Raw genomic sequence first — 23,242 nt, 5'->3', positions numbered from 1 at the left:
GTTCCTTTTCTTTTTATGACTGGACTCTGTAGTTCTAGATGGATGTGTCTTCTCGTTTTTTCTTGGAGTTTTTAAACTCCTTAGATGTGTAGATTAACGTGTTTGGGGGACTAGGAACATTATTTCTTTGGGGTTTTTAATGGCCCTTCTTTTCCTCTTGGGATTCCCATGATGTACACGTCAGCTTGCTCTCGGAGGCACCAAAGACATTCAGTTGATTTATTGTCATTTACAAGTTCCTTTTCCTCTCAATGTGCATATGTTGTTCAGTTCTTTTTAGTGAAACACTATCTTAGTTATGAGATTTTTCCACCCCAGAATTTTCAATGCTTTCTTCTCCTCCATTGATATACTCCTTGGTAAGACACTGTTGTTATATAGTTCTTTTATATTTTAGAACTAGTTTGTCAGTAGTGAAAAGACATCATGGAGTCTTTATAGAGCAAACGTAACACTGCCTCTTCCCTGAAACAGTTTCCATTGGCAGCTTTGTTTACTCTGTATATAGACTCTGCTTTCCAATTCTGTTTCTGAAAATTGGGCATTTTGGGAGCATAATTTATAACCTGGAAATCAGATATCCTCCTAATATGTACCCATAGTTTGCTGTTATTAGTAAATGTGTTTTTAAAAGATTCTCTCTCTGTGTCTCTCTGTGTCTGTCTCTCTGAGTCTGCCTGTCTGTCTGTCTGTCTGTCTCTCTCTCTGTGTGTGTGTGTGTGTGTGTGTGTGTGTGTGTGCGCGCGTGTGTCTGTGCAGAGTCCCATGGAATCCAGAGGGGATATTGGATCCCTTGGAGCTGGAGCTACAGGTGTCTGGGATGTTGGTGTGATGTTGGTGCTGGGATTTGAACTCTGTTCCTTTGATACGGCAGGAAGCACCCTTCACTACTGAGATGTCTTTCCAGCCCATTGTTAGATGATTTTTTATATTTTTAAAAATAGTTACTGTTGCTGTTTTTGTTTATTTGTCTGATGGATTTTCTGACCCAGCCTTCTAAAGTCTGTAGTGTGTGTTTCCTGAAGTCATCGGTCAATTTAACGGTCAGTGAATGATTGGGCGATCTGTGGCCCATATCTTCTCTAGCCTTTGCTGAGGGGCAGCATGTTGGCTGTTTACAGCTCTGCCTTATCGCACCCCCCCCCGCCCCGACTCCCTGCTCATATATGACGTTGGAGTTATTCAGTTGTAAGTCTGAAACCTTTTCTGGACCCCATTGGACAGCGATGCATGTGTGTGTTTGTTTCCCCTTCCCCCAGGAATATGCCAGAGTGTTTAGCTCTCCCTCTAGGCTATGGCTCTTAAGTTGTAGCTTTATTAAATACTTGCTGCCTTATTAAATAGTTGACACTGAGTTTGTTCACCAAACACCCTGGGGACAGGGCTCTTCCTGGGCATCTGTGCGGCAGGTCCATAACCCAGGACATTTGAGAAACTCCTGACTGCTCTGCTCTCGCAAGGCTGCTAGTTTTCAGAGCTACTGTGTATGCACAGGTCCAAGTTTTCATAATGTCAGAGTTCTGTGGAGAGTGGGTGGTAGCTAGTTCACAAAGCAATGAAGCATGCTGTTCCACTTTTATCAGAAACTTTCTGATTGCTCCTCCTCCTGTTCTTTCTCCTTGTCTTCCTCCTTTGCCTTCTAATCAGTGCTCCTCTGAGTGTCGGGAACCTTTGATTTGGAAAAAACAAAATAAGAACATTGAAAATACTCCAGTGCCTTTCCTGATTTTATGGGTGACTGATTTACAGAGACTGTCAGGCTGATATTTTGGAAACCCTCCTGAAGGTTTTTTCCCCCTTCCTTTAGAATGTGCAACTTGATGAGGTAGTTTCTTCTCATTTACTTTATATTCTGTCAAAAGCCACTTGAATATATTTGTGTGTGTTATGTCCAGGGCTCTGTGCTGTTTCGGTCACATGTTTATCTTTATTCTGATGCTACCCTGGCTCAGTTGTGGTGATGTTATAAAGCTTCATAGGTTTATAAGATTTTGCTAAAACCTGCTCTGTGGTGCTCAGAGATACGGAGCCCAGTGCCCTGAGCTTGTTGGCCAAGCACTACCTCTGGGCAGCACTCCAGGCCCAAGGAGCACCCCAGCCCCCTGAGCAACACCCTGGACAGCACCCCAGCCCCTGAGCAGCACTCAGCCCCCCAGAAGCACCCCCGCCTCCAGAGCAGCACCCCGACCCCTGAAGAGTAGTCTGGCCACCAAACAGCACCCCAGCCTCTCTTCTAAGTCTTGAAAAAATATTTTATTAATTTATTCATATTACATCTCAATTGTTAGCCCATCCCTTGTATCCTCCCATTCTTCCCTCCCTCCTGCTTTCCCCCTACAACCCTCCCCTATGTCTGTGACTGAGGGGGACCTCCTCCCCCTGTATATGGTCATAGGGTGTAAAGTCTCTTCCTGGTAGCCTGCTATCCTTCCTCTGAGTGCCACCAGGCCTCCCCATCCAGGGGATGTGGTCAAATATGAGGCACCAGAGTTCATGTGAAAGTCAGTCTCCAGTTTCTTTATCCATTCTTCTACTGAGGGCCACTTAGGCTATTTCTATGTTCTGGCTATTATGAATAAGGCAGCTATGAACATGGTTGAGCATATGACCTTGTTGTGTGGGAGAGCATTTTCTGGGTATATTCCAAGGAGTGGAATAGCTGGATCTTGAGGAAGCCCTATTCCCAGTTTTCAGAGATAGCGCCAGACAGATTTCCAAAGTGGCTGTGCTAGTCTGCATTCCCACCAGCAATGAAGGAGTGTTCCTCTCTCCACATCCTTACCAGCATGTGGTGTCACTTGAGTTTTTGATCTTAGCCATTCTGATGGGTGTAAGATGGAATCTCAGAGTTGTTTTGATTTGCATTTCTCTGATGACTAAAAATGTTGAGCATTTCTTTAAGTGTTTCTCAGCCATTTGATATTCCTCTGTTGGACATTCTTTATTTAGTTCCAAGCCCCATTTTTCAATTGGGTTATTTGGTTTGGTGGTGTTTAATTTCTTGAGCTCTTTATATATTTTGAATATTAAACCTTTGTCAGATGCAGGGTTGGTGAAGATCTTTTCCCAGTCTGTAGGCTGTCACTTTGTTCTTTTGACAGTATCTCCTGCCTTACAGAAGCTTCTCGGCCTCATGAGGTCCTATTTATTAATTGTTAACCTAAGGCCTGGGCTGTTGGTGTCCTTCAGTAGAAGAATGGATAAAGAAATTGTGGTAAATTTACACTATGGAATACTACTCAACTATTAAAGGCAAGAAATTTCTGAAATTTGTGAACAAATGGATTGAACTAGAAATGATCACAATGAGTGAGCTAATCCAGAAGCAGAGAGACTCAAATGGTATATATTCATTTATAACTGGACACTAGCCCAAGGGACATGTCTCATGAAAGTCTTCACTTACCAGGAAAGTGGGATAGAGGTGAGGACATCCTATTGGGACTCAATGTGAGAAAAACATAGGAGATGGGGGAAATAGAAGGATCCAGAGGGTCCTAGAAACCTACAGAAGAATATTATGATGCGCAGATCTGGGCCCAGGGGTTCTGCTCGATCTATGGCACCAGCCAAGGACAATACATGCAGTCATCATCAATCCCCTACCCAGATCTAGCCAAGGGACAGAGCATTCTCCACAGTTAAGTGGAGACTGGGGACTGACTTTCACACGAATTCTGGTATCCCATCTTTGTCCATGTGTCCTTGATGGGGAGGCCCGATGGCACTCAAAGGAAGGATAGCAGACTACCAAGAAGAGACTTGATACCCTAGCATCATATTTGGGGGGAGGAGGTCCTCCTCAGTCACAGTCATAGGGAAGAGGAATGGGGTGAAAGCGGGAGGGAGGGAGGAATGGGAGGATGCATGGGATGGGATAGCCAATGCTATGTAATATGAATAATTTCATTTTTCAATAAAAAAGTCAGTCCTCACTCTCCACTCAGTGGTGGAGAATGTCCTGTCCATCAGCTAGGTCTGGGAGGGGGTTGAAGTTTACTGCCCGTATTGTCCTTGGCTGGTGCCATAGTTTGAGCAGGACCCCTGAGACCAAATCCGCCCGTCATAATGTACTTCTTGAAGGTTTCTAGGACCCTCTGGATCCTTCAACTTTGCCATTCTCCCATGCTTCTCTCACCTAAAGTCCCAATAAGATGTCCTCCCCCTCTGACCCACTTTCCTGGTAAGTGAAGACTTTCATGGGACATGCCCCTTGGGCTAGTATCTAGATATAAGTGAGTTTATACCATTTGAGTCTTTCTGCTTCTGGGTGAACTCACTCATTATGATCATTTCTAGTTCAATCTCTCCTCTAAGTCTTTAACTTGAGCTATGTAACTGTTTTTTTTTCTTTTTAAAGTCAAATTGTTTTGACTACTTCTATGAATTTTAAAATTGGTCTCTCAATTTGTATAAAATATTCTGCTCCTATTTTGATTGAGATTAAGTTGAATATAAATAAGTTTATAAAAGGAGCAACATAGCAAGAGCAGTTCTTTAGTTGTGTGAACATAGCGCTTACCTACTTGTTTGTAAACTAATTTACTCAAGTAAAAATTTGTAATTTTCACTCTATAATTTTCTTTTATATCTGTAGTTTTTAATGCCTTTTGGCTCTACTGTAATGTGGGTTTTAAAAGTTCAGTTTTGAAATATTTTTGTCAATATGTGAAAATTAAACATCCTTAATTTTGCACATCCCTTTTATGTCCTATGACTGATAGTGTGCTTCCATGTCTTTTCTGTATTTCGTACCTATTTTAGCATTAATGTTTATGTTGCCTGCAAATAAAAGCATTTTTACTTTCTTTTTAAATTTGAATGCTACTGGTTTTTCTTACCTCCATGCCCTCTCTGGGGCCACTAACACAGTGTGAATAGTAGCAGTTAGGTCGGAGGCTTTTCATCATAGGCACACCTTAGCTGCAGGATTTCCAAAGCCACCCGACTCACATGCAGGCTGTTCCGCTGTTTCTCCAGGTTCACTGAGAGTTTTTACAAAGAGTAAAGCAAGAGTGGGGACTGAACTTTATTTAGTAAAATAGTTTTTCCGAGTTGGTTAAGATTTTTGTATGATTTAAACAACTCTCTTAGCATATGGAGATATTTGATTTTTTAAGTATGAACATGACTATGTTTCTGGAGTATCATTTTATAATGTATTATCTTTCTAATATATATTCTGTGGGATTCCGTTAGGTAAACTATTTAAAAGATACACATCTGTACTTATAGAAGAGTTTGCTTTGTGGTTTCACTGTACTGTGATTAGTTTGGATAACAGATCAGTTTGGAGGCTTTACTGTCTCTTTAATATTTGAGATGATTTGTATAAAATTGACATCCTATCTTTATACCTGGAAGGACCTGAAGGTGAAGCCGTCAGACTTGAATGTCTTCTGCTGGGATGCTTTAACTGAAAACTCAGCCTCCTTAAAAGGTACAGGGTAGTGTAGGCTATCATCTGCTTCCTGTCGAGGTAGTTTTGATAGGCTGTGTCTTATAAGGATCTTAGTAATTTTATTTATGATGCTGAATTTATTATCCTAACGCTTTTCGTAGTACTCCTCTTGTCCTTTTAATATCACTTCAATGAGATCTTTTCCACCTCCGAATTAGGGATTTTAAAAAAACACTGACTAGAGCTTCATTAATTTTATTGATTTGATGAAAGACGTCGCTTCAGGTATCTTTAATTTTTTCTATCCTCCTTTTATTTCATGACTTTCTTCCCAGATATTATTTGCTATCTGCTTACTCTGCTGCTGGATCAATCAAGTTGGCTATTTCCTAAACAATATGGTAGCTTGCCATTGTGAGGGGCTGGTCATATCTGGGAAGACTGTGCCTGCAAGGCCTAGTAATTTCTAGGGGCTGTGGGCAATTTGCCTCCCAGAGCATGCTGTTCACGTGACTGATCCAGAGCAGTGCTTGCATGCCCCTTGTTACCAACCTTTCACATACAAAGCCAGCTTCCTTCCTGCTATGAGGTAATGTATAGCCAGGTGGTGATGGGCCATGCACATGCTCTAACCAGCCACCTGGGCCACCTGGGCCACCTGGGCCACCTGGGCCACCTGGGTCCTACTGAGACAGCTGAGCAGGCCACAGTGGATCTCAAACCATAAGCTATGACAAATGTTTCACTTATTTAAATTGTTTGTTAATTCTTCCAATCATGACAATGAGTAAAAAAGACTGCTGGAAAAAAAAAAGCCAGAGAAATGACACTGTTGCTGTGACAAAATGTGACTGACTTTAGAAGTGGGGCTTTTGGGGATAGGAATTGGGGGGAAAGATAGAGGTGTTGGTTAGAAAGCTCTGGAAGTTTGTAACCAGAATTACATGTGTGATATTGGTGCCTTTTAAAAGAAGTTAAGGTGTTTTACCTAGTAGCAAGTGTGTGAAAGCCCAAACTCACTTAAACAGCCTTCCAGGGAGAACAGGAGAATAGAGCACATGGGGGGGGGGAGGGGCACCCATCCCATCATATAAAGCTGCCTAAGGCAAAGAGACAATTTCCATTACTTGGGTCCTCAGGCACTCGGAGGTCACACAGCAGCCATCCAAGGAGGATATTGAAGCCAGCAGTAGACCTTTGTGTCAGCCACAGAGTCCTACCTTTTATGACATAAAAATGTAAGATTTCAAAGGATGTCTGAGAGTCTAAGCACCTTAACAAGTTTCAAAGTCCTGTAGGCAGTCCTGAGAGGGAGCAAGGGGAGCTTTGGTCTGTGGTGCATTTTCCTAATTCTCTCTGATGTGTGAGGGGCCAGCCTGTTGTGAGTGGTGTAACTTTCTTTGGGATTGTACAGGTCCCCATAGTAAGAGATGGTATTGGGTCTCAGGAGAGACACAGGCTTAGAGTTCTGAGTTCTGTCAGAGCTCTAAAGACCTTCCTGTGGATTTTTATAGATAAATAAAATATTTATCGCAGCATTTTATATGACATAATTTTCTTCTTTTGAAGTACTGTTGACTATTTCTTGAAAGTATAGGCTTCTGATAATGGTTTCTTAGAGATTTAAAAATACTCTCTGTAATTTTGAAAGGCATTTTCATTGGAATTGCATGCATGTAATACTTTTCTTCCCTAAAGGGAAGGTCATAATCCTTTTGTTTCTGTGTGTAACAGCTGTTACTTAAGTAAATAAAAACAGAAAGTAGGTGTGGCTACCTAAGGTGTTAGTAATCCCATTTTAGTCAGTTGGAGAGATTTTCCTCATCTTATTAATTAATTAATTTTTAAATTTTTGTCGTTCACGTGTCTTTGGGGCTCAGGCTCATTTGATCGTATCCTGAAAATTTCCAGCATGTACTTCAAATATGCTTTCCGTTCCCCACCTCCTGCAGCTCTTCATATAGAGATAGCCCAGTTGCTGCCCTAAGCTGTCTGATGTCCCCTCTGCTCACTTAATCGTGGATATTTTCTGATGTGGCGTCCCCAGGTTTCCTTAATTTTTCTTCTCAGTATATTTTCAACCTGACAATGAAATTTTTTTTTTAATTACCAGAGGTCTTTTTTAAAAAAAGTGTCCTTTGTCCCTGTCCACTCTATCTTATGCCTCTTCTGAGCAAGTGGAAGACAGTGTTACGTCATGCCTTGAGTGGTGCTGTTTCCTATGCTCGCCTCATGTTAGTTGTTCAAGTGGGCGGGTGTATTCACGCCTCACTGTTTTCAGCTTCCAGAAGCCTCTCCTCCATTATTCCCACCTTTAGATGAATAAGGAAGAAAGTGGGGATAAGTAAGACGCCCATGGTCCAGGCCGCAGGGAACGTGGGCTAGAGCTGGAATTGAATGTAAAAATTGTCCAAATTCTGAAGACCGCGCACTTAAACACCACTAAACTGCACGTAAGGCAGGAACTAGCATGATTACGAACGAACAAGTTCAGATGTCTTACTATGATACTATGTCTAACAGATACTATGTTAGGAAACACCGGAAGTATTTCTTATGGGAATCGCTTCCCCTTTCTTTCTTTTAAAGATGGATGTGAAGAATTAACAGACAAGATAGTTTTACTTTTATATGTAAATGAAATTGATATCTTCGATTGTCCGGTCACCCTGAATGATGAGCACAGCACCACAATTTGGTATAAAAATGACACCAAGACGCCCATATCAGAGGAGCAGGACTCCAGAGTACATCAGCACAGTGAATGGCTTTGGTTTGTTCCTGCCAAGGCAGAGGACTCAGGAGATTACTATTGTGTAGTAAGGTAAGAAAGGAGACCATACCTTATAGATGTATGCCCCCAATCTTTATGAAATTAATAATGATTAATTTCCATATCTTACTTTGTTTTAGAAACTCAACTTACTGCCTCAAACTTAAAAGAACCATGAAGATTGTAGAGAATGACCCTGGCTTGTGTTACAGCAGAGAGGCCACCTTCCCACAGCGACTCCGCATTGCTGAGAATGGAGCTCTTGTGTGCCCTAATTTGTATCGTTTTAAAGATGAAAATTACGAGTTTCCCGAAGTTCAGTGGTATAAGGTAATTTTGTTTTAAGTATGATATTTTACTTTTTACGCAAATTTTTGGTTGTGAATAGTAAAATATATCCACAAAATATTGGACAGTTTGTGTACTGTTTTCTCTGTAGTGGTGGAACTTCATAGAGAAACGAACAAAAAATTAAGACTGTGTTCATTGATTCCTACAACTTATCTGAAATCGTAAAACTGTTGTTTCTAACGACCTTCAGAAGATATAGTTTCCAAAAAAGTATGGAAAACAAACATGTTTGAGATTAGACAGTTAAACCACTTAAGAGATACCTTTTTATAACAGACATTTATTAGAAGCGTATGTCCTGGGGCTGCGGGGATGGCTCCGTGATTAAGAGTGCACACAGCTCTTGCACAGGACTGGAGTTTGTTTCCCCAGGATGCATAGAAGGTGACTCACAGCTGCCTGTAATCACAGCTCCAGGGTGATCTGACACCCCGATCTAGCCTCCATGAGCACTGCACTCATGTGCAGAAATCCATCATCTCTCATACGTGTGCACGCACACATGCACACACACATGCCCACACAATTAAAGATAAAGTAAAAATAAACCCTATGAGACGGATTAAAAGCTAAATGCTTCACACAAAACATGGTAGTGTCTATAGCCTCTTAAGTAATAGGGTGGGACACAGCATATTTTATTACCTTTAATTTACCTAGTCTGGTGGCCTTATTATCTTTTAGAGATGAAAGAATACAAAATAAATAGTAACAGTGCTGGAAGGGACCATGGTCTTGACAGATGTCAACATTACTGCTTCAGGCATGCCTTCTGTGAAACAAATGTGTCTTTACTTGTCTTTGTAGCATAAGCCTCTAGCATGGAGATTTTGAACTATAATTATCTGTTCTCGCCCCTTCCCCAACCCCCCAAAATATGATAATAAAAGCATACTATATATCAGCTGCATTTTCAGTCTCTTATTCAATTATGAGTTTTCAGGGCTGAAAAACTGGCATTCCTGTTCTGGTTTCATAGGGGAGTGACTGGCTTTCCCAATGCTTCTGTCTAGAACTGTGAAGCCCTGGCTGTTGACAACACACATTTCTTCAGAGTCAAAAATAAACTGGTGGTGGTGAATGTGACCGAAGAGCACAGAGGGAACTATACCTGCCGTTCGTCCTACACACACCTGGGGAAACAGTATCCAGTCACCCGAGCAATACAATTTATCACGCTAGGTGAGTTGTGGCTCCACCCCCAGGAGTTTGCGTGTGGAACAGCCTAGAGACTTGCCAATCTGATATTACTTCATTGTCTGCAAAGGAACTAAATCTAGGAATTATTGGCCAATGACTCACAAGGTCTATTAGTCACAAAAACCAAAAGAGGGAAGAAAGGGTTTGTTATACAGTCGGTCATGGTGAAGAAGACATGGCAGCTGGGGCGTGAGGCTGGCCCAGCATTAAGGAAGCAGAATGATAAAATTTCATGGGCATGGAGAGAGAGAGAGAGAGAGAGAGAGAGAGAGAGAGAGAGAGACAGACAGACAGACACACAGACAGACACACAGAGACAGAGACAGAGACAGAGACAGAAACAGACAGACACAGAGAACCAGAAGTGAGGCCAGGATATAAGGCCGTAAAACCTACCCCCTCCAGTTTCATCTTTTCTCCATCTTTGCTTCACCTCCTGAAGGTTCTAAGCCTTTCCAAACACTGGTACCATCTGGGGATCAAGTGCTCGCTCAGTCATGAGACTGTAGGGGACATTTCCACTTCAAACCACAATGCCAAGTCCTATGGTTTTAAATTCTTTTTTTTTTTTTTAATAAATAGTGGCACGGATGCTTTTCATTCCTGCTTCAGATGCAGCGCTAATTAGACCAACACATTATAAGTTATGCATTCCAATGGATCTTGTAAGATTCTTAGGTATCACAGAAGGTAGTTCTCCCAAAGATCACTAGGAGTCCCTTTAGTGGGTGTGTGTGACCATTTGAGAGCCTGTCCTGGGGGAGTCACTGGCCTTGGGGATGTAGCTCAGGGGTGGAGCATTTGCCTAACACGTGTGGAGCTTTAGATTCAACTCCTAGTTTTGTAACAGACAATACCACAAATACAACAGAGCAGTCACACACACACACACACACACACACACACACACATCTATTGGATTCCCATAAGTTGGGAGATATCACATATCCAGAACACACTGTTTAGTTTGCTCCATCCCTTAATCTTTAACTGTATTCCCTCTTCTATAAGAAGATGGCGTGGCCTTTAAGGCTTTGAGAAGATTAGAGAGGAGGTAAGTTCAGCTCATGTGCCTGATGCAAAGCAGGTCTTGCTATAAAACAGGTGCAGGTGTGTGTGTGTGTGTGTGTGTGTGTGTGTGTGTGTGTGTGTGTGTGTGTGTGTACATAAGCACACATATGTAAGAGTGTTGGTGTATCTGTATATGGTCCAGCGATGCTTCAGGTGTTCAGTTTTCTGGTTTCTGGTGACTCTCTTCTTCTTCTTACACCTCTTATCTCTCACTGCACTTGAGGGACTCATGGCCAGCTCCAACTCAATGTTGCCTGAGTGCTGGCAGCACTTGGGACCTGTCTAGCAAAACTCTAAGGAGCTCTGTGGCTTGACTTCTTTCAGAGAAAATCACGATTGATAAACCTGTGATTGTGAGTCCACGGAATGAGACGATGGAAGCCAACCCAGGTAAGCAGGCTCCAGCCAGGGTGTGGTGAAGTCAATATTCTGAAATCAGGAGGAAGATAGCGTGTGCCCTCATAACACACACAGCACAAACCACAGTGGCATAGTGGCACATTGCCCACTGTAAGCTATATATGTAAATGATTTTAAGTGGTTGGGTTTATTTCTTAAATTTATTTTATTTTTTAAAGTTTTTGTCTCTTATGGCAAAAATCTAGCTATATCTGATTCTCCCGCCCTTATTTTCCAATGGAGTTTTACTTTCTGTGCAAACAACAGCCATATGCTAAGGTAAAGGCGTCTAAGAATATGACATGTAATTTATCTAATTGGCACAGAAATTTTTATAGTTAGAGCAAATCTTTAGGCAGAAGAGTAGGGCTATATATATCAAAATGATGATAATTGTTCTTAAAAAATGCTTTTCCATTATTTAAAAATATCAAGAATAAGATCCATCTTGGTCACCACAGTCATGAATGTCCCTCCCTTCCCGTCACATAGGAAACAGTCTTTGACTCCTCCTGGGGAATGAGCTGTGTTAGGCTGGGTGTGCTGGTGTGCTCTGTAAAACAGGCTGGTGGCAACTCAGTCAGCAAAGTGCTTGTGAGGACTGAGCTAGATGTGCAGCATCCCAGTGCTGGGGATGCGGAGACAGGCACAGACCTGTGGCTAGATGGCCAGCCAGGCTGCAATAATAGGTGAACTTGACTATGACGGTGAGAAACACATCTCAAGGATGTGGGTAGTGTTCCTGAGGGTGTCCGAGATTGTTGTCCAGCCTCCACACACATGTACACACACACACACACACACACACACACACACACACACACAGAGAGAGAGAGAGAGAGAGAGAGAGAGAGAGAGACAGACAGACAGACAGACAGACAGACAGACAGACAGACAGACAGAGACACAGACAGACAGACAGAGACACTGACAGACAGACAGAGACAGAGACAGAGAGAGCGAGAGAGCGCTACACTTGTGTTCAAGAAGTATCGGTGAGAGAGCTGGAGAGATGCTTGGTGGCTAAAAGCACTGGCTGCTCTTGCAGGGGACCCAAGTTCAGTTCCTAGCACCTGCATGGCAATTCACAACACTTACCAGGTCCAGGGACTCCAACACCCTCTTCTGGCCCCTGTGAGCACTAGGCATACATGTGGCACATATATGCAGTAAAACACCCATGCAAGTAAAAGAAATAAAGCTAAAGAAAAAAATGCAGGTCACCTGGGCTATGATGAAGACCATATCTAGTGTACTCTAGGCCCCCAGTTCCTGCTCCAGAGCTACTCATGGAAGAAAAAAAAAATAAGTGAAAATCGAGCTTGATTTTTCTTCTCTCGGTGGACAATGCTTAGTCCCTTGTTTTCTGGGGTTTCGTGTGAAATGATGGCTCTGCCACAGGGTGAGTGGACTGGCGGAGCCTACTTGATTGGTGTTTGAAACTATATCTTCTTGTAAGGACTGGAGATGCAGCAGGGCGTGGGTTCGAGTCCCACCACTCTGAGGACATTTTGCCTTCAGGTTTTCATTCCGTGTAATACTTGCAGATTTGTGACAACACTGATATAAGCAGGATGTTCCTTAAAATATTAATCATAATAATGAAATTTGGGAAATTTGGTTTAGTAGTAACAATATTCTTAGTGTACAGTTATTAATATAATTATATGAAATATAATATTGTATAATTAAAATGCTAAATAGTCCCACAGGGTATTTTTGAGCACTAGGAATTGAGGCTGAAGTCCCCCAGCCACAATAACTACTAAGTAACAGACACTGAGATCCCCATCTCATTGTTGCTGTGTAAAGCACAAGGCCGAGACTGAGATACAAAGAAACAAACAGTGGTGTCCTCTGGGTGGTGAGAATTAGGGAAAATTTCCTCTTTCATTTTGCTTTTCTATACTTTAAATTTTTTATTCAATAGCCATTTGTAAGTACAGATAGATTGTAATATATGCCAATTAGTCTTTGGAGTAAGAACCCATTGCTTTTCAGGATCCATGACCCAACTGATCTGCAATGTCACTGGGAAGATGTCAGACCTTGTCTACTGGAAGTGGAATGGATCAGAAATTGACATAGACGATCAACTCCTGGTTGAAGACCAGCAATTGTGAGTTTGATAGTCAGTTTTGATATTGAATGCTGTGCCACCCTTGCTCCAGTGTTGATTCTAATACCGAGAGGGCTGACGGTTGGCTGTTCTAGTCCTTTGGTGACCACTTTGCTAAGTGATAGCCAACATTTGTGAAAAGTTCTGTTTTTGTTGTTGTTATTGATAAAAATGCGTGTAACTGTACAAGTCCACCCAGCTGAAAGCCCTCTTCTCTCACTTCATTTTGTGTGGCTACCACACTGCAGTGGGGTGTTTGTCACGAGTGTTGAGTAGTCTGGAAAGGCACATGGGGGAATCAGGAAGCAGTTGCTCTGCCTCAGTCTCCATGGGCTGGCTAAGGACCCCCTGGGTGTCTGTTAACCCCTCCTTCCTGTCCCTTCATATGCGACATGCTTTGCCATCTGCCTCAGTCACATACCTCATGGAGACCAGAATGCTTGAGGCTGTGTGTGTGTGCGTGTGCGTGTGCTGTGTGTGTGTGTATGTGTAATGCTTTTTCCCTTGTAAGCTGATAATTATGTTGATTTCTTTGCTACTGAGTGCTTCTGACCTTGAGGTTGTACAAGTTCAGATTCATCTTGCCAACAATCTGTTTTATGCAGATGACCAGTGAAGGGGATTATTTGAGCTGTAATTTATGTTACAAATAAAGCAATGAACTGGGCCTGTAAGTCTTAATTCTTGTTGATGCATCCTCCCTGTCCTATTTATTTACTCCCCTCCTCTCTATTTTGAACAGAGAGGAACATCCTTCACTGAAAAAAAAGTTTATGTTCACCACAATACTTAATATTTTGGAGGTCAAAAGCCAGTTTTACCAGTATCCGTTCATCTGTTTTGTCAGAAACACAAATGTGCTTGAGTCCGCGTACGTCCAACTAATATATCCAGGTACGTCACGAACGTTTGCTAAACTTTAAAGCTGGCCTAGGCTAGTGGGTTGCAGTGTGTCTCCCTACGCCTGGAACGTTCCGCACTCCTTCTTCAGCTGAGACTTCCCATCCATTTGGCCTGTTGGCCTGAGTTCTCTCCTCTTTTAGGGAACCTTGCCACCCCATTGCCTGGTCTACACCTCCCCCCACCCCCTGCCTCTGGCTGGGGGCAGCTTTGGAGGCATCTTGTGTCCCAGGCACAGGAACTCTTCTTAGTTTCTTTGACTAAAACTTCTATCATGATGCCAAACATTTCTCTTACAAACCATTCTTCTCCCTGGTCCAGTAGTTAGCTGTATTTGCTTCATTGCAAGTACGCCATGAATATTTTTAAGCATACAAGTAAAGAAGATGGTTATATATAGAAAGCCTAAATATCCTGCTTATAACAAAGATGTCTGAAACCACTGGTTGTCAAGAACTGGTATAGTAAAAACAAAAACAAAAACAAAAACAAAAAACCAAAAAAAAAAAACCTAAAAGATATTGTGAAAAATTGTTTAAATAGTTGACTTAAAAAATCAGAGCATGTGTATAAATGCAAATAAAAATTAAAAAAAAAAACCCAGAAAAGTAAAGTCATTTAGTATTTAGATTTTTCCTGGATGCTACTACCCAAGTCATGACAGCAAAAGGCATTTTCTTTGCTATTCCTCTCTAGATTTTTCTCTACCCTCTTTCCTCTCACCCCTCCCCCATCTCTCTCTTCCACAGTTCTCTTCTTCAGGTGATTATAAGGATAAACAACAACAACAAAAAAAATGAGATTCTGACATGTTTCCCCCTTTCTTTCCTCCATCTCTTGTTCTTCCTAACACACTCTCCTCCCTCAGGAAATCGGGAGGCCTTTGACTTTGGTTGTGCTGTAACGAACACTGTCTCTCTGGTCCCTGGTGGGTTTTCTCTTACCATGCGTCATGCTTTAGGTGGAAACTGAGAAGAATTCACCGTAGTATTCCACAAGATTAGGCTTCGTTAGGCCAGCTCTCAGTGGCCATTCATACCGATGGCAATGAAGAAACAGACATGGACCCAGGAGCAAAGTGGCTCCTACTGCACTGTGCTTGCAGTGAACACAGTCAAGGCGCTGGGCCACGGTTTTCAATCCTTTTGGTTGTAACAGTTTTCTCCTCTTGTTTGTTGTAGTCCCTGATTTCAAGAGTTACCTCATTGGGACCTTTGTCATCTTAACAGCTACAGTTGTGTGCTGTACTTTCATCTATAACATCTTCAAGGTTGACATCGTGCTTTGGTACAGGGATTCTTGGCCTGACTTTCGCCCCCCAAAAGGTATAATTTTATATTACACGAGTGTTTTCCCTGCGTAGTTAGAGATGATCCACAGCACTTTTACTGAAGATGTCTGATGATGATATTGGCTCACACAGGAAGAACATTTGTTGTTGTTTAGTTCCTAACTGGTAAGTGTTACTGCCAGTCATTTCACAATTACCACCATAGTGGTAATTCAACTGAAAGAGAGTTCCACACCCTCTTTCTTTTTAATATCACAACATCATATCAAACTAATACAGGAGAAACAATAAGTAGAAGGTAGGCTTGAGATATTTAGAGACTAGAGTAAGGAAAAGATGATAATGGTTTGGTTGTATTGAATGTAGGTAGAGTGACATTAAATGCTGTGTGAGGGCAATTTTGTAGTTAAGCACAGTAAATAGGAAATGTGTAAGACATAAGCATTTAAAAAGGTATTGTGGGGGAGGAGAGAAAAGAAAGAGTAACGTGTGATCTGGGGATTTTATACACGTAGGAAAATGTCACAATGAAATTCATAATTTTTTTAGAGTTAATGTATGTAAAATGAATTAATTATTTTGTACATATTAATTAAATGCAGGAAATTGTTACAGCGACAGTTATTGTTATGATTTATAATGATGATGTGGCAGTGTGTGTGTGTGTGGATACCGTGCCCAGATGTGCACCGCTGTGGAGTTACTCCACTCAACAGAGCTAGTATGAGGAAGTTCGTTGTGGGAAGGGGGAGGAGGGCCTGGAGATGCCAGAAGTAGAGACAGTGAGTGAGCCATGGGGGCAGGGGGGAGGGGCAGAGGAGGAGGAGAGGGCAGAGGTGGAGGGAGGGAGGGAGAGAGAGAGAGAGAGAGAGAGAGAGAGAGAGAGAGAGAGAGAGAGAGAATATGGCAGAAGGGGAGAGAGAAACAGTGAGAACAGAGAGGGGGAGAGGGAGAGGGAGGGAGGGGCAAAGAGGGAGAGAAAGAGAGAAAGAACAGGAACAGAGAGAGAAGAGGTGGGGTAGATGCCGGGGATGGCAGGTGGTTCTTATATCCTGCACACATCTGGCATGCCTGGCAGTGGCAAGTGATGATGTAAGTAATTGTTAGGACCCTGAAGGCAGGATAACTGAATCACCTGTAAGCTAACATTTATTCTTCATCATGCTATTTTATAAATAAAAGACACAGACACCTGTTAGATTTATAATAAGCATCAAAACACTAGGCCTGAGTAGATCTCACTCCTCTAAGCTATCTTGTTTGTTTCCATCCAAAATCCCCGTAAAAAAAATGCGCACGTTCCACTTGTCTGCTCCTGCTCCATCAGGCCAGTCCTCAGAGCAGGCTGCTCTTGGCCAAGTGCTCCAACTTACGTTAACCCAAGTGACCTACTATTTTTTTCTCCTTCCTCTCTCCTTCTCTTGGTCCTTGTGTGACCCCAAATCCAGGAACCTAAACTCTGCCCACCTCTCTTCTGCCCAGCCCAGGCTGTCAGCAACTTTATTAGCTAATCAGGGATAACTGGGGAGCAAAATTGCATGGCATCACTTGGTGTGTGTGAGAATGTGCTCAGCTGGGGTGTAATCAGATATTGGGGGGCAGTAATTAGCATTAAATACATAGCACCAGACCAACTCCAAACAAATGTATATTAATGAAAACAGATACTGACATTAAAAAACAATCTCAACATGCTTTTTTTTTTCTGGTTGCAGAAAAGTAAAAAAAAAAAAAGTGCAAATGTAACAAACAGTATTCTATAGGTAAAGTCAAATGTACAAGTTCAAGGAGAAATAGGAACAATTTGCAAGTTGCTAATGTTAAAAAAAGAAGCTAGGGCTGCCTGCACAAGATCCAGCCAGTTAGGACCCCAGCATGGAGGATGAGGAGCTCAGGGTGACCCGTGCATCCATCTAGCTGAGGAGAGATTTGTGGCTGCTGGCTGCTGCGAACAGTCAGCTTTGTTTGGTGTTATGCCTCTGGCAGGCTGCCTGTGCTCCAGAAGATGGCTCTGTGCCCATGCATAGAGTTCAAAGAGCACTGACTGGCCTCTGAGGGATGTAAGTGAAGGGAGGGAGTCAGGAGGGAGGAGGTGCCCAGAGGAGGGGTCTGGGAGGACTGGAAAGGCTCAGGGAGAGTTTGATATGATCTAAACACATGTGGATGAAACTCATAAGGAATGAATAAAATATATTTCTGAAATAGAAAAAAGATTGTTCATATGTTTTAAAAGTTAATGTGAGTGTTTATAAAATTCTCTTATTTAGATTATATTTTATACATTCAAAAGAATGAAAGTGTGGGTTTTGTTAATAGTCAACGTTACAATAGGATTACAAGCTTTGTGACTATTTGTCTTAGTTAGGGTTTCTGTTACCGTGGGTAAAACCCACGACTAAAAACAGCTTGGTGAGGAAAGGGTGTATTTTACCTTATAGCTTGTAGTCCATCTCTAGGAAAATAAAGGCAGGAACCTGGAGGCAAGAGCTTAAGCAGAGACCATGGAGGGGTGCTGCTTACCGGCTTGCTTCCCATGGTTTGCTCTGCATTTTCTCTTATGCTGCTCAGGACCACCTGCCTAGGGATGGCGCTGCCCACAGTGGCCTTGGCTCTCCCACACGAATCCTCAACCAACAAAATGCCCTACAGCTAGTCTAGTGGGAGCTTTCTCAGCCAAGGCTGAACCTTCTCAAATGACTAGCTGTGTCCAGGTGACAATGAAAAGTAATCTGGGCACTATTTAAATATAGGAGGAAAAATTAAGTGCACATATAAAATGCATAAGAACATATATTGTTCTTTAAAATGATAAAGAGTATGGAGACAAAAATCTATAAATTTCTATCATGTTGAATAAAAAGTGGCATTAGACTTTCGGTATTGTACTTTCAGTCAGGCAGTTGTGCCAAGCTGAAACGAATGTTTGTGGTATTGACTTTCTCAAACTTCTTATTTTCCATCATAGTTCTAAATGCTTTTCATCTCTCCTTAAGCCTCAGATGGAAAGACCTACGATGCATATATTCTCTATCCCAAGATCTATGGAGTCCGGTCCTCCTCAGACTTGGATACTTTTGTGTTTAAACTATTGCCTGAGGTCTTGGAGGGACAGTTTGGATACAAGCTGTTCATCTGTGGCAGGGACGACTATGCTGGGGAAGGTACGTGAATGCTCTTGTGGAGTTTGTTGCTGAGTCTGGATTCTAGAAGGTTGGCAACATTGTACATATTTGACAACTTTAAGGAATTTCTTCAATGGAGTATAACATTAGTTTTCTCTTAGTCTGTTGGGTAAATGTTTGATTGATTTTTATTCTTTTGGAAAATGTAATGACTAGTTAGATATAATAATCACACCACAAAAGTCTTGATAAACCAGGCGTTTTATAGGCTTTATTTAACAAGAGGTTTTAAAATTTTTGACTGAGGGTTTTCTGAGTTCCAAGACCAAAGTTCATCTTTCATCGGCCCGGTTTCTGAGCTGGTCTGTGAAACATAAATGTATCTGAATACCAAGTAAGACAAGGGAAAAGCAACCGGAGGTGCAGAGGAGGTCGGGAGAACTTTGTGCGTGTTGAGCTAAGGAAAGGGCATGTAGACGGCAGCTTGACTGACTGAGCTGTGCGCCTCTGTGTCTTGCAGATACAATTGATGTTACCAATGAAAGTTTAAGGAAAAGCAGGAGGCTGATCATCATCTTAGTGAGAGACATGGGAAGCTTCAGCTGGTCGGGTCAGTCATCCGAAGAACAGATAGCGATATATAGTGCTCTCATCCGGGAAGGAATTAAAGTTGTCTTGCTTGAGTTGGAGAAAATCCAAGACTATGAGAAAATGCCAGAATCGATTCAATTCATTAAGCAGAAACATGGAGCCATTTGCTGGTCAGGAGACTTCAAGGAGAGACCACAGTCTGCAAAGACTAGGTTCTGGAAGAACTTAAGATACCACATGCCAGCCCAACAGCGACCACTGCTGTCTACACACCACCCACTAACCATGGATCCTGTGCTGGACACCAAGGAGAGACTCCAGACAGAGACTCATTTGCCTCTCGGCTAGTGGAGTGGACACAGAATTTGGGGATGTCTCCTGTCATATGATTCTGCAGCTAGGCTGTGCCTCCCAGTAGTTTGCACAGTCATCAAATACACAAGTATAGTGCCTTATCCCCAGGTCACCTGGAATAACAGGACTTGGTGACAATCATGGGCCAGGACGGTTCAGAGCAGAGGGCTTGGGGAGCCCTGGGGCCATGGCTGCTCAGGGATGCTGCTCAGGATGCTGGACTAAAGGTTAAAGCAGTGATCTGGGGGGACAAAGTTCATGAAGTTACTGCATTTGTGGCTGGTTTAACTAAGTCCTGTGCAGTCTTCCAGCAGGAATGTGGTTGTCTGAGGACACTTTGGGGGGTCTTTGGCTCCCCTAAGCCTCAAGGCAGGTGAGGCTTACTGGCACCCTGCAAGGGAAGGCAAAACTTCCTTGCATTTTCCAGATACCTCGGCCACCAAACTTAGTTCCCAAAGACTCTATTTTATTTTATAGACCTTGAAAACTGTCACTGCTGCGAAGAAGGATTCTCTGGGGTCCCCTTCACTGCAGCCACCTTAGCTTTCTGCAAAAGAGAGTGGATTGTAAATTACCTGTAGAAGGAAGCCACTCACAAGTTTCCTCTATAGGACTTCCACCCCATCGCTGTTGTTGCTCCATTTTCCCTCTCGGGTGCCTCACTGGGCTCCTTGCTTCTCTGGAAATGCAGCTCTGCAATGCTTCCTCCCTCCACCCTGTCTGGCACAGGCAGAGCATGAGGATTCACCTTCCTGCATGAGACTCTGCTCTAAGCCCACCCCTCCCGCACCCGGGGCTGCAGCACTGTGCAGCTCTTCCTGTGCAGAAATCGAAGTCTACAAGGCGTGCCTCCTCGTCTTGTCCCCTGCAGCAGTCCTCTCTCCACCGCCCTGCTGTGTGACTGCAGAGCAGCCTCTGGGGCCTTTGCACCTCCATCTTCACTGTACCTCCTGTGTCCTGTGACTAGAGTCCACTCTTGTATTTTCTCCACCTGACAAGGAGTTTGCTAATTTTCTACAGCTTATTTCAATGCTGAGATCCCAAGGGCCTAATCTTTCCTGACTTGGCCAGCTCTCCTGTCATTCCGTGCCTGTGCCTGCTGGTGGCCACTGTGGCATGTGGTCCCTTTGCTCGCAGGGATTGGCCCACTCTGAGGGAAAGATGCTGGGTGTGTCTCTGTCCTTTCTCAGCTTTCTGCAATGAGAACACATGATACAGATTTGCCAAGACCTTTATTTTAAGGTGTTCTTGGATAATTATCCTTAAAATTTGCAATTACCGTAATTTTCTAGAGAGAGACACTGATCTGTTTAATGAAATTACTCTTTGAACTCTACCGGAGCCAAGCCTTGAGCTTTTCTGGCTTCTGTCACCACGTGCTGCTTCCTGACTTCATGTCCTTCACTGTGCCATCACTCTTACCTCAGTCCTTGTTGGGGAAGACATGAGTGCTCTCTAGGAAGCAATGGAGTCCAAGAATGACTTTTCAGAAGGAACAAACAGACCTTTTCAGCATTGGGATCTATAGTTTTTATTTTCCAATACTGATTCCCTAATGGTCAACATTTCTTCTCCAACTAAAAATGAAAGCAAACTGGTTTTGGTGGTACAAAAGATTTTTGTTTGTTTGTTTTTAACACGGTGACTGTCTTTGGGACAATCCTAACAGTTCTGGAAGATTGCAAGCCAAATTTATACGCCAAGAAGAAGTCCAGTTTTAGGGCTTCTGAGACTGTGCATTCCCTCCTGTGTCTCAGACTTCGGACTTCTGCTATGGCTGAGCACAAATACTTAAAAGACATCATCTCACCTACATAGAGGTAGACACAACCACACAATTTAAGATTTTGACTCTCTGCTTTTGACGTCTTTTCTCCTGGATCTGACCTGACAGATCCCTGGGTTGCTGGTCTGGAGGGAGAGAAAGGCTGTTCCAGATAGAAGCCAGATGGAGTGAGGTCGTATCTTGACTCATGATGCTTTAAAAGTTCAATTTTGATCACAGTTTTTTTGGTCTGCCATTCAAAAACTGTATTGACATGTGTGTATATCATGTGTGAGGTAGAGTTAGTGGGAAACTTGGCTGAAAGTGAAAGGAGAGAGCAGAGAACCACAAATAAATAGTGTGGCACCAAGAACTGAGAAGGGAGCAGAGTCAAGGGGTTAGCCAAAAAAAGACCCTGCGCGAGAAAGCTGTGTCATCCCTGGTTCCCAGGGGAGGTTGAAATGAATGCAATGTCACACATGGGCAATGGGAACTTCCTGTGGCTTTCTTTCATGCTTTCCCCATTACTCAGATTTCACTGTGCTTTCTGATGGCCAGCCAAGTGTCGCACAAGTTTGCACATGCAACGATGTTTTAATTACCAGTGTTTAAAACTGGTTTAGCAGAATTTGTATTTTTCTCTCTCCTGCCTTTTGAATTTTACTTATAAGGATAGACAAGCTATTGAGCCATTTCCATGACCTTTTTTAAAAAATAATTTTTATTTATACTGGTCAATAATGAAGGGTGTTTTTTTTAATTAAAGAACTTGATTTTATAATTTTCAACAGATGCCAAACATTACATATCACAGACCACAACGTTTATGTATGTGTTACAGATTAATAGACCAGATTTTTTTAAAAATAAACTGTTGAACCCTCCTTTGAATAACATTGACAGTCTGTTTCTCTGCCTGTCCTTTCTTCAGCTTACACATGTTCCAAGGCCTAACAGAAAGGGTCATTGATGGGGGAGGCTCAGCCCATAGTGGGTGGTGCTAACCCCTGGGTTGGTGGTCCTGGGTTCTGTAAGGAAGCAGGCCGAGCAAGCCATGGGGAGCAAGCCTGTAAGCAGCACCCCTGTGGCTTTGGTCATGGTGTTTATCACAACTATAATAACTCTAACAAAGACAAGATCTGATGGTCAAACAGGAAACTCTGTCAGCCCTGACTTCTCTTCCTTAGGCCCATCTGTTCATTCATTTGTGCAGTGGACTAAGGGCTGTGCTGGTGCTCAGTGGTAGACCAGTTGCCTAGCATGTGTGAGGCCCTGGGCTTGATCCCCAACATAGCACTAAATTGATAATAAACAGATATAAATCTTATGTTCTGATCCTGTTATCTTATTGTTTTTATTGACTCCTTTTACCCTTCATGTTGCATGAAAATGTTGGTGTAAATGTTGGTGTGCCACATCCCCTGGATGGGGAGACCTGGTGGCACTCAGAGGAAGGATAGCAGGCTACCAAGAAGAGACTTGATACCCTATGAGCATATACAGTGGGAGGAAGTCTCCCCCAGTCACAGTCATAGGGGAGGGGATTAAGGGGAAAATGGGAGGGAGAGAGGAATGGGAGGATACAAGGGATGGGATAACCATTGAGATGTAATATGAGTAAATTAATTTAAAAAACAAAAAACCAAACCAACCAAACAAACAAAAAGAAAATGTTGGTGTGTTATCTCTCAAACAAATGAGCCTAAAATGGTTGTACTAAAGCTTGACTTCTGTGTTCAGGGTGATCTTGGCATCACTGGGTAAACCACTCAACAAAAAGTTAAAATGTAGGGACACAAAAGCTTGCAGTCTGGTATCTAGAAAATTTACCTTCCCTAAGTTTCCCACCAAAAGAAACCAATGTTGCGGAGTGCTTTTGTTCTTTGGCCAAACAGTGCTCCATTT

General features: G+C 42.7%; 1 protein-coding gene across 4 annotated transcripts in view; it reads left to right on the top strand.

The window, feature by feature from the left end:
* Positions 1-22,664, top strand: part of IL1R1 (interleukin 1 receptor type 1) — a 74,991-nt gene extending 52,327 nt beyond the window's left edge. For all 4 annotated transcript variants that reach the window (XM_084752398.1, XM_084752397.1, XM_084752395.1 and 1 more), the window contains 9 exons: positions 7,991-8,225; positions 8,315-8,504; positions 9,539-9,707; positions 11,121-11,186; positions 13,197-13,314; positions 14,057-14,208; positions 15,396-15,539; positions 18,499-18,666; positions 19,148-22,664. In XM_084752398.1, coding sequence (XP_084608524.1) covers positions 7,991-8,225; positions 8,315-8,504; positions 9,539-9,707; positions 11,121-11,186; positions 13,197-13,314; positions 14,057-14,208; positions 15,396-15,539; positions 18,499-18,666; positions 19,148-19,566 — 1,661 coding nt within the window. In that variant the 3' untranslated portion in view covers positions 19,567-22,664. The remainder of the gene's footprint in view (positions 1-7,990; positions 8,226-8,314; positions 8,505-9,538; positions 9,708-11,120; positions 11,187-13,196; positions 13,315-14,056; positions 14,209-15,395; positions 15,540-18,498; positions 18,667-19,147) is intronic.
* Positions 22,665-23,242: the final 578 nt, after the last annotated feature.

Source organism: Acomys minous, assembly GCF_964271855.1.
Source record: "Acomys minous genome assembly, chromosome: 13".
NCBI lineage: Eukaryota > Metazoa > Chordata > Mammalia > Rodentia > Muridae > Acomys > Acomys minous.
Note: the sequence above shows the minus strand (reverse complement) of the source record. Positions and strands in the feature narration are given on the sequence as shown.